The sequence below is a fragment of the Thunnus albacares genome, chromosome 15 (genome assembly GCF_914725855.1).
Source record: "Thunnus albacares chromosome 15, fThuAlb1.1, whole genome shotgun sequence".
In the NCBI taxonomy this organism is placed as follows: domain Eukaryota; kingdom Metazoa; phylum Chordata; class Actinopteri; order Scombriformes; family Scombridae; genus Thunnus; species Thunnus albacares.
In genome coordinates, this window is record NC_058120.1 from 11,490,803 (window position 1) to 11,501,556 (window position 10,754).

Here is a 10,754-nt window from a genome sequence, read left to right on the forward strand (position 1 = left end):
CTGCCACCTTCTGGGTTAAAGATAAACATGCTGGGTAGCATCTGAATCTGAGAGATGAAGTCCACAACTCACACATGTGATGAAATATGTCTGTTTCAGAAAGATAAATGCACTTTTGACATTTTTAAATGGGGAAATGACATTAAGTTTGTTCCATATTATAAGCATCAAATTAAAAAAATACTTTAAAACAAAATTAATTTTATTTTGCTGTGGTATTAAACCGGATTTAGCAAGCTTATTTGTACACAGCTTTTTTTCTTTTTTTTCGTAATCCTATCCTGTTAGGAAACCATTTCCATTAACCTCCAGTAGCTGTATGATTTTTGTATTTATATAGTTGTATTTGTACAATTTCTTTAGGACTTGTTTGGGGGAAATAATGATTTATGTCATTTTTATTAGTTGTATTGGTATTATTACAAAATCAGGAGAATTGCTCACTGTAGAAGTTGGTAAATAACCTTAGTCCAGTCCCTAAAAAGCTTAAAATTGTCCCTATTTTGAACAAAATAATGTTTTAACGAAGAAGAAAAATATTGTAAGACGGAAAAAAAAACGGTCATATAATAATGATAAACCTCATATCAGCTTTCCTAAACTAATAAGTATGTGTTGCACAATGGTCACTGGCTCAGTGAAAAGATGACAAACGCTCTGAAAAACAAAGGGTCAAATCTTTATCATCTCAATATTGTATATGTTTGCATGTGTTAAAGATGCCTCACATTCACACACACACACACACACAAAGCTGTGTGCTTGTTTGTTTGAGACTCCAGAAGGGAGTGGCATGGCAAGAACGGAATTTCACTTCCTGTATCTCTCAGATGACTCACCTGGGCAATGTGGTTGAACGATTGCACAGGTTTCTGTCGACATCAAACGATTAACTCTCTTGTGAGAGTTTCAGAGTTGTAGGAGATCAGATCAACCCGGAAACCTATGAGGAAGGTTGGAACTTCTTTTTTCTGGCTTCTTATGAGAAAGTAAGAAGGTAATTTTACGTCAGTGTCTTGAAAGGTGATTTGCGAACAGAGGTAGAGTGTGTTGTTGGCCCTTTTGCGGCCTAAACACTCATTGAGGACTTTTTTTTCACTATCAAGTTTTTTTTTTCCCACAGACGTCACTGCCTTAACAGGTGGACAGGTGGACAGTTTTTTTTAAATTATTTGTGTGGAAATCTTTACAGGACTTTAAATTCTTATAATGAATTCATTGGGAGTGCTCCTGTTCCTGGTGGTATCGCTACACTCCGGGGCTGGCCAGAAAACTGGTGAGGAATGTTTAAACCAGTTTAAGAATGGCAAGGAGGATTTTGTCCTCGATGCCGACGAGTCTGTGAAAGACGGAGCGACGTTCCTTTCGTCCCCGAAGTTGGACCGATATAAGGACTGCGTGGTCTCCTGCTGCAAAGATCCGAAGTGCAATGTCGCCTTCATGGAGAGAGGGGAGGAGGAGGGCTCCATCAAATCATGCTTTCTGTTTGATTGTCTGTACAAAAAGAAATACGCCTGCCGCTTTGTCAGGAAGAAGGGATACGTCAATTACATCCTGGACTCCGTTTATGACAGTTACCTGGAAGTGGATGTCCCATCAAGTAAGACCAGACCCCTTATTACACTTAAAAAAAATAAAAAATTCATATGCATATCAGGAGATCCTAATAGTTAATATGTATATCTCTCACTCACACACACACATCACAGTTTTGGCCCCTTTTTAAAAAGACTCATGAAGCACCCCTTATCTGTAGTATCACAATGCTGCTTCTGTAGAACTCTATCTGATAAATTCCAGTTAATACGATTCATGGCCTATTTCATTCCTGAAGATTGAAATTACAGTCTAGTTTCACCCTTGATTTGACTGTATATGTATGTCACATACCACTTAATTAAATGTTTTGGGGTAATTTACTTGTTAAAAATGGGAATCCAGTATTCCCTCAACATTGTGAGTGAACTTAAATCATTTCTTTCACTGTCTTTTTAGTGGTCTGTTCTCACAGTTTCTATTCAGGGTATGTGAGGCAACAGATTTTTGGCAGAAACCTTCACTTCAGCATGTTCACACACGCCAAAACCATTATGGCCCTTGGTGTAGTCAGAGGTTTTTGTTTCTATCTCAGATTGTTTTGGCCTCTACAGGTGTTGCATCTGTATTTGTGTCTGGAATATGCTCAAAAGTGCTGTAGATATGTATAAACTGATCTTGTGGTGTCATTTCAGATGAAAATGACCATCCACCGGTGGCCAATGGAGGCCAGGACCGGGTGGTCCAGCCTCAGGACAGCCTGACGCTGAATGGCATCGCGAGCAAAGATGACAAGGGGATTGTGTCCTACCAGTGGCAAATGCTCACCTCATATCCACATGCTGTCATTGAGGTGAGTAAAGAGATTGTATTGCAAAGCTGTTCTTGCTACAATTATTTCAATCAGCATCCAGTCTGAGGCAATTTAGAAATTAGGGCAGAGTTTAGAATTATTTGTGATCCTGTGTCTGTGTGTCTTTTTAAATGTCCACGATAAAGTTATTTATTTGTGTCACTTAATTGAAAACCTATTTGCATTGATATATATACAGAGAGTCATATTTGCTGATAATAAGAAATGTTTGTCTCTCTTTGTCCTGTAGAAAACCACTTTTAAAGACCAGATTATCGTGTCCAATCTGACATCTGGGATGTACAAGTTCCAGCTGACTGTCACAGACACCATCGGCCAGTCAGACTCAACCAAGGTCACTGTCCTGGTCCTTACCCCTGAACAGTCAGAGCGTGAGTATCTAAACTGTGTCTTATAGTGAAAATTGAGAATCTCACCAAAAATCACATGACTTAAGACCTCAACATGATCTGAACATATTAATGTACGCAGAACGTCTGTTTTTTGCTGCTGGTATTTGAATGCATACCAAACATTACGTCTTATAGGCCAAAACTTCATAACAATAATATCACACAAATTAAATCTTTTATGATATCACTTAATAAACATTGACAGTTAGGTGCTGTAGATTTAATAGTCATAGTTGAGTTTCAGCCAAATATGACTCATATGTCTGCTGTATTTGTTGACATTTCTTTTGGCTTATTCACCATCACCTGTCTTGGGTTTTATGTTGGGACATAGTTAAGATTGGGGTGAGAACTGTCTGTCCTTAAAAATTTTATGGACTCTAATTCCTTCCCTTTTATTCACATTATTGATCTATTGTTTTTGCTTTGCACATGAAGAGCTCAATTTGGAAATTTGGATCGTTTTCCAACCAGGATGTGTTTCTTCATGTCTTCATGTCGTCATGTCTTACGTCAACCTAAAAGGATAGATTTCTGTGTAGCTCAACTCAATGGTGGCTCCGCCACTGTTTTGTATTTGTCACAGGAGTGAGCCTTCCCATTTAAGTTGTGTGATCAAACCTGTCATGGCTTGTCCACCTAATTCCTGTTGACTGAATGATGGCACAGCACCAAGATAGACAGATAAAAGGAGATTAGAGCAGGTTCAGCTTTTGCAAGGGAAGACAGTTTGTGGCGAAAACTGAAATAGGGAACTAGTTGGGGTTTTTTTTAATTCTTTCATAGGAAAGTGATTTGTTAACCCTGGTGTCATATCAAGTATCCAGGTCACCTCCTTTGAAACACAACACAGAAAGCTACAGTGAGGGTCTCTTGGCACTCCACCTTTTATGTTTGAAGTTTCTGTAGAAAATTGGTGTGAGAATTGCAGTTGGTGTGGCTTTTATTGCTCCACTGCTACCAACCCACTCTCTCCACCCCCGACTCAACAAAACCTGTCAGTCTGGTTCCAGCTTACGTTACACAAACAAGATGACTCCAGTCACAATCGAGATCTTCTTCAGTATTTATTGAAAGCCTTAAAGTTCTGTTCTACAATAGCACTTTTGCTTATGGCTGTGTTTATATGTTGTAGACTGAAGGACAGGGAAAGACTTTTAACCATTCTTTGGTTGAGTTACCCATTAACATCATGTTCTGAATAGTGTTAGGAATGTGCTTCAGTGGAATATGCATGGGTATGGCAGTGCCTCTACATGTCAATGCTGCAGATTTGCAACACAGTAATGAATGGATTGAATAACAATCCAACTCAGTCATGAATGCCAATCAGATAATAAGAACTTGGTAATGGCAGTGTAGCTTTCAGTCCCTTAGATAATTGTGCAATCAGGGAACTTTTTTGTAATGTGATATTTGTAAATGTTGTACTTTACACCTGCACCATGGTGACATCTGTATTGTGTATCATCAACCGCAGACAGACGAACTACAGCGCTTTCCTTAACCTCACTGTCTACCGAAACAGGCCACTTCCTTTTCTTAGTTGTGCTTCAGTAAACATGGTAACTTACTACGTCATTAAGTGTCTGTTTCTCATGAGACAGACACCAAAAATAGGAGAGACAACAAAAGATAATGGCACCATCTCTGGTATCAGATATGAGACAGAACTATTAATGGTTAGTGGTAACTTATTTATGGATTTGAAACAAGTGTTGCATTGTGAAGTTTCTCATGAGGTCATCTGATGCACCGTGCATCTGTATTTTCATGTATTTGGAGTGATTACTTCAAAAGAAGTGTGCTGAGTACATAAGACAACTTTGCATATATATGACTACAGATGGTGACAAATTATAGGAAAAACCAACATGACATGGCTAAGTATGGAGTCAGGCCACCACAAGCCTCCAGAAGAGCTTCAGTGCTCCTTGCCAAGTCTGTGGAACTCTATTTGAGGGATGAACACCATATTCCCACATTTATATATACTGTATAACCTTTATTTAATCAGGTTATTGCATTAAGATCAAGATCTCCTTTGAAGGATAGACCTGAGTACAGCAGATAGAATGAAAAACAAACATTGCCAGGAATAACAAAATGACACATACAGTAGCATCAGAGATAATGACAGACAAAACTAAATAGATTTGAAGATGAAAGTTTATATTACATCATTTGGTCTTATGGAGATGGTGGTGGGAGCATTGTGTGTTCAACTGGGTTGATATCTGATGACTTTTCATAATCACCAAACCATTCAGTGAGCCCTGGTGCATGGAAGCACCTGCATATGATCTGTTTCTCCATGTTTTTATTCAGGTTCCCCCCCCCCCCCCCCCCCCCCGTCTGTAGATTTTGCATTAAGGAAGCTTAGATAAGAGTTTTTGTTGCACGACTAAACAAATCATGACACTGTGGGGGGCAGGGTTAAATCATTAACTCTCAAACTTTCAAGAATTCTCACTATGGTGGAAACTCTGTGGTGTGTGTGTGTGTGTGTGTGTGTGTGGTCCAGGTGTTGTTTACACAGTCATGTTGTGGGGACTCGCCTCCATTATGGGGACAAAAAGCAAATCCCCTTAATGTAAATCATTAATTTAGGTTGAAGACTTGGTTAAAAGTTAAGGTAAGTTTAGGGTTACGGTAAGGCATGTGGTGGTTAAGGTTAGGATAAGTCTCCAGGAAATGAGGAAATTAAGTCAATGTGATGTCCTCTGAAGTGATAGAAACACAACTGTGTGTGTGTGTGTGTGTGTGTGTGTGTCTGTGTGTCTGTGTGTGTGTGTATAAAACAAGAAATAGCTTCTTCTTCCCTCTTTACACACAAAGAAATAGAATTTTAATGTCCTGTCGCTGTGCACTGGTACATTCAAATTTTCAACCTAGAAATATAAAAATAGGGTTTGCAGATTTCCAGGAAGTATCAAAAAGCAAAGCAACTATTATTAATTGTGAGTCAAACATAACCCTCAATTCTGTGTCCCACCAGACCACTGTATGGCTCCAATGAAGATTGGGCCGTGTCGCGGTTCTTTCCCTCGCTGGCATTACAACGGAGCCTCAGAAGAGTGTGAGCAGTTCATGTTCGGGGGCTGCAGGGAAAATCTCAACAACTATCTCTCCAAGGATGAGTGCACCAACGCCTGCCATGGCAGAGGTATCTGTGCTCTGTGGTGTTTTTTGCAGCATGAATATATGTATATTTTGAAAATGAGACCTTTTTATTGAAGGGGATATGTTACAAAATGTGAGCAATGATTTCACCACAGAATGTAAGTAATGACTTCACCACAATGATTGTAGATATTTGATATTTAGATATTTGAACACAGGTATTTTTAGATATACATTTTTTGTGATTATAGCACCTTTCAGTGAAAAAAGGTAACACCTGCGCACTAAATCCAAGCCACAAAATTTAATCTGAACATTTCGATCCTACTCCAATCTTCATCAGGTCGGAATGTTTGTAAAAATGGAAAACCCACTCATATTTATACATCATGCACACCAATAGGCTGACACGCTCTATGATGACAGGTGTGGTTAACCATCCAAACCGCCCAGGGTGATAAATAACCCAAAGCAATTAATAATTCAATAAACTACAGAAAGAAGAGCAGGAATACAAAGGCCATACTTCCAAATATAGCACCTTTCAGACAATACTGTTTGTGTAAGTTTCTGTTTGTTGAAAAAGGAGATAGGCATCGTGAGAATAGGTGCAGGCAACAGTATGTGTCGCTTTGTCTTCCACAGTGTATTTTTGGGCGTGTTCCAAAGTCAGAAATGTTCAAATCCTGCTCATGTTGGCTTTTATATTGTCAGCAATCATTTAACATTTTTATTCAGAGATCACCTGAAAGTGTCCAGTGCAACAGTTGCTGAAATAGCTGGAATTACAACATTAGAAATGTTCATCAGTTAAAGGAATAGTTTGACATTTTGGGGAAACACACTTATTCACTTTCTTGCTGAGAGACAGCCAGGAGAGGGTTAGCTTTAACTTAGGACAGCTAGCCTGGCTCTGTCCATTATATACTGTTTGTTTAATTTGTACAATAACTGAAGTGTAAAAACAGCACAGTTTGGTTTTATGCAGGGTTATGTTCTGGACTATTTCTTGGCTGGGCCAGTGACACACTGAATGTCCCTGTCGCTTGACTGGTAATAATAAGTTAACTTGATCATTTTTAACAAATTATTGAATATTAATCATATTTTGTTGTTTTTTTTTCTTTCAGAAAAAAGGGGTACTGGTAGAGGTTTACCAGTTCCAACACCAGGTATGTAAATACTGTTAATTAGTGGTAGAAATATTGTGTATTTGACCTTATGACACAATTTGTTCCATTAAACAGTTGATATTTGTTTTAATCATTACATCTTTTTTGAAGCTACTCTTTGAAGGAGCAGCTCCGGTGCCGTACAAGTGACATTTTCCTCTGTGTTTGTGTGCAGGAGAAAAATGTAATGGTCCATGTACTACAGAGGAATTCACCTGTGGGAATGGGTGCTGTCTGGATCCAGGCCTGGAGTGCGATTCAACCCCACAATGTAGCGATGGATCAGATGAGCAGAAATGCGAGGACTGTAAGCAGCGACTATGCAAACTAGGCTTCATTTTCATAGAGGCTTATGGAATTATACATGCAGCAATGATATGATACTGATAAAATGTTTCCTCGAAAGACTTGCTAACTTGAATTATGTCCTATATGTCTTATCAGTGAACAACAAGTTTCGGATTCTGCTGCAGATTCCAGTGGATGAACAAAAAGGTGATTTGAAATTTTAGTTTTTGTGTTTTGTAGATTTGTGCTTTCCAAACCTTTGGGCATGATGATATTTGTTACTTACAGTGTATTATAAGTGTAGCATCTTCTTGTGATCTGTTAATACAAACTACGATCTCATTTATTGTTGTTCACAGTACGCTGCACAGAGCCTCCTGACACGGGAAGCTGCAGGCACAGTCTCACTAAGTGGTACTACAACCCCGTAGCACAGGACTGTTTCCCCTTCAACTACGGTGGCTGCCAGGGAAATGAGAACAGATTTGACACCAAGGACTCCTGTATGAAAGTCTGCCGAGGTGTAACAGGTGGGTTGTTAATGATCTTCAAGTGACCGTTTTACAGATTTACACATTTGCATCTTTTTGCATTGACTCCTCATAAATTGCCATCCTGTTTTTACCACTGAGATATACCTCATAGAAAATAACAGAATGCCACACATCCCAGACTTCTATCACCCAGACACACTGGTGAGAGGCCTCTACAGGAGGGTGGAGAAGATGGTATCATTTTCCCCATTCTTACTCTCCAGTCAGTCCAATTGCCACTCCTGATTTTTAATGGTATTTTACCTTTGGGGATACAGTGGTTTTGTTTGGGTTGACATTCTCTTCTACATCTGTCAGAAAGGTGCCAGCGTTTTTTACCTCCTCAGGCTATTTTCTGAGATTGTTTTCAAATCACATGTCACCTGTGGTGGCCCAGGGGGGAACAGATGACAGTTCAGACACGCACGCAAAAAAAAACAAATTATAAACAGGAAAACCGCTCTATATATTCAATATTTTTATGATAACAATGGATCAAATTAATATGTATAATGGGAAAGCCATAACTTGCAGTGACAAACCCACATAGATTTGTCACCTGAGTCTGCAGCTCCACTCAGCTCTATTGAGTGTGTGTATATATATATATATATATATATATATATATATATATATATATATATATATATATATATATATATATATATATATATATATATATATATATATATATATATATATATATATATATATATATACACACACATATATATATATATATTTTTTGGGGGGGTTTAATGGCCCATAACTTTGCTGTTTTGGCTCACTCTCACTGCAGGCAGCTGTTTTGAGCACAACAAAAAACCCCTGATAAACCATCTATTCAGAGAAATAGTTAGTGACTAGCTGGTGAACGTAGTGAAGCAGTTAACTGCTCAAGAGGCAGATATTTCCCTCAGATGTTAATGGAGACCAAAAACTTAAAGGAGAGTGAATATTTAATTTCAGGGGAACATGACTCCAAATGAATGCTAACGATGCTCCATGTATGCTGGATGTGTAAATTGGCAGCTGTTTGCTAACAAGCTTGCCATTTCAATTTGACAGGTGATCAGGTCAGCCTCTCTCTACTGCCCCCAAGTGGCTACAAACCTCAAACAAAATAATAATTATTGCCGGTTTAATTTCCCTTCATAGCAGAGTGTAAATTTATGTTTAATAGACACTTTTCATGTTTTGCATGAAATGTACCATATAAAAATTCTAAAACAATATCATGTTTTATTCCTTATTTCAGAAAAAGATGTGTTTGCAAGACAGGCGGAGTTTGAGCGCATGACGTCTGGAAACGACCTAAGTATATAACCCTTCATTTTTGCAAGATTTGATTTAGTGATCTGCTTTTTCAGTTTTACAGCCCTTTTGTGGAGTGATCAAACACTAAGTTAACTTTTTGAATTTCCTTTTGATTTATTTAACAGGCACTATAGTAATAGCTGCTCTCCTGGGTGTAGCTATCGCCATCCTTCTGGGTATCCTGGTGTACTGCTTCATGAAGGGAAGGAAGAAGTCTTCACAACACCACCGTGTGCCCGTCAACAATGTCCCAGTCTCCTCAATGGAAGACAGAGAGCATCTCGTCTACAACAGCACCACCAAGCCCATTTGACCCCGCAGCCCTCTCACCTTTGATCCCTGTCCAGGTGGTGAGCACCACTGTTTGCCAGAGCTGTGTCATTAACTGAATGAACTCAGATTGATGAGAGAGGAAAGTGTCCGTTCACTCAGTTTGAATGCGGGAGGGGATCTTATTTTATTTTTGTCCATAACACAGTTTTAAGGGTCTTCAATACTGAAATGTGATTTTATGATTTTAAGCTTGTTTTAAATGCAGCGGTGTATGCAGTTTGTACTCAGGTTAAGAGAGAACTCATTTCGTTAGTGTGGAGGTAGATTAATACTGGACTTCATCCACATTGTTCCCTTTGGATCACTTCATAAATATTTTTTTATTTTATTGTACTTGTTTCCATTAAACAATTTGATAGTCCTAGAGAAGAGCTCTTTTTAAAATAAAGTCAGTTCAGAAGTAAATTGACACTAGGTCTGTGCTGGTTTGTTCAGACTTCAAAGTTCAATGATTCTGAAAACTGAACTCTGGGAAATGTTGTGGATATATAATAACAATCCCTTCAACTTACTGAAGTCCTGCCACGGCAACTTCTTCACCCTGTCAGATATCTTCTTCTCTGGTTTTGTGCACCATTGTTACATACTCCACTGGATTACATAGACATGCACCATGTTGTATATAATCTTAGTGTTTTTAGAGAGTAATATTTTACCTGAGAATGTTATTTTGTCAATGATTTCCCAAGTGTGTTTATAACAAGCATAATAGATACATTGAATACTGCTCATTTATACCTTATTCATACCTTAACAGCTTTGCTGTTGAATAGCTTGTTTGAATAACATTTAAATGTAACAAATCTTTGTACATAGCATCCTGTCACTTTAGCAGTATCATGATGTTTATACTTAATAAAAACATTAAGTCAAAATGTTCTTGGAAATGTGTTTCTTTTTTTGTCTTGCAACAGAGGCCAGCTTGTTTGTTTGTTCAGATTTTATCGACATCAAACTGCTTGCATTGTGGTTAACACTCTTGACAAACTTTGGTGTTGCTGCTGGTTCACTGTTATCTGCAGACATAAGACAATTGACCTTTCACAGGATTCTGTTCCTTCAAGTTAAATTTCTGCTCATGTGCCATTTTTCTATTAAATTATGTAATACAATTTTCTCATTTCATCACTTATTTATAATATTTCTGAGCTTTAATACACCTTCTGGTTATTGGTTTTTATATGTA

General features: G+C 38.2%; 1 protein-coding gene across 3 annotated transcripts; it reads left to right on the forward strand.

Moving 5' to 3' along the window:
- The first annotated feature begins 802 nt into the window (after nucleotides 1-802).
- On the forward strand, nucleotides 803-10,443 carry spint1a (serine peptidase inhibitor, Kunitz type 1 a). 3 transcript variants are annotated; one of them, XM_044375887.1, is made up of 11 exons: nucleotides 803-997; nucleotides 1,193-1,600; nucleotides 2,232-2,389; nucleotides 2,640-2,781; nucleotides 5,801-5,968; nucleotides 7,056-7,097; nucleotides 7,273-7,404; nucleotides 7,542-7,592; nucleotides 7,745-7,915; nucleotides 9,177-9,236; nucleotides 9,361-10,443. In XM_044375887.1, the coding sequence occupies exons 2-11, from the start codon at nucleotides 1,210-1,212 to the stop codon at nucleotides 9,546-9,548; spliced, it is 1,503 nt and encodes a 500-aa protein (XP_044231822.1). In that variant the 5' UTR covers nucleotides 803-997; nucleotides 1,193-1,209; the 3' UTR covers nucleotides 9,549-10,443. The 3 variants fall into 3 exon arrangements, with proteins under 3 accessions (XP_044231822.1, XP_044231824.1, XP_044231825.1); XM_044375889.1 differs by having other exon boundaries at nucleotides 803-989; XM_044375890.1 differs by having other exon boundaries at nucleotides 803-954.
- Nucleotides 10,444-10,754: the final 311 nt, after the last annotated feature.

Excerpts from the sequence above, each read along its gene's own strand:
- spint1a (XM_044375887.1), top strand. The coding sequence starts at position 1,210 with ATGAATTCATTGGGAGTGCTCCTGTTCCTGGTGGTATCGCTACACTCC. Across the intron at positions 7,405-7,541 it reads TGAGCAGAAATGCGAGGACT|TGAACAACAAGTTTCGGATT; the intron begins GTAAGCAGCGAC and ends ATGTCTTATCAG. Across the intron at positions 7,593-7,744 it reads TCCAGTGGATGAACAAAAAG|TACGCTGCACAGAGCCTCCT; the intron begins GTGATTTGAAAT and ends TGTTGTTCACAG.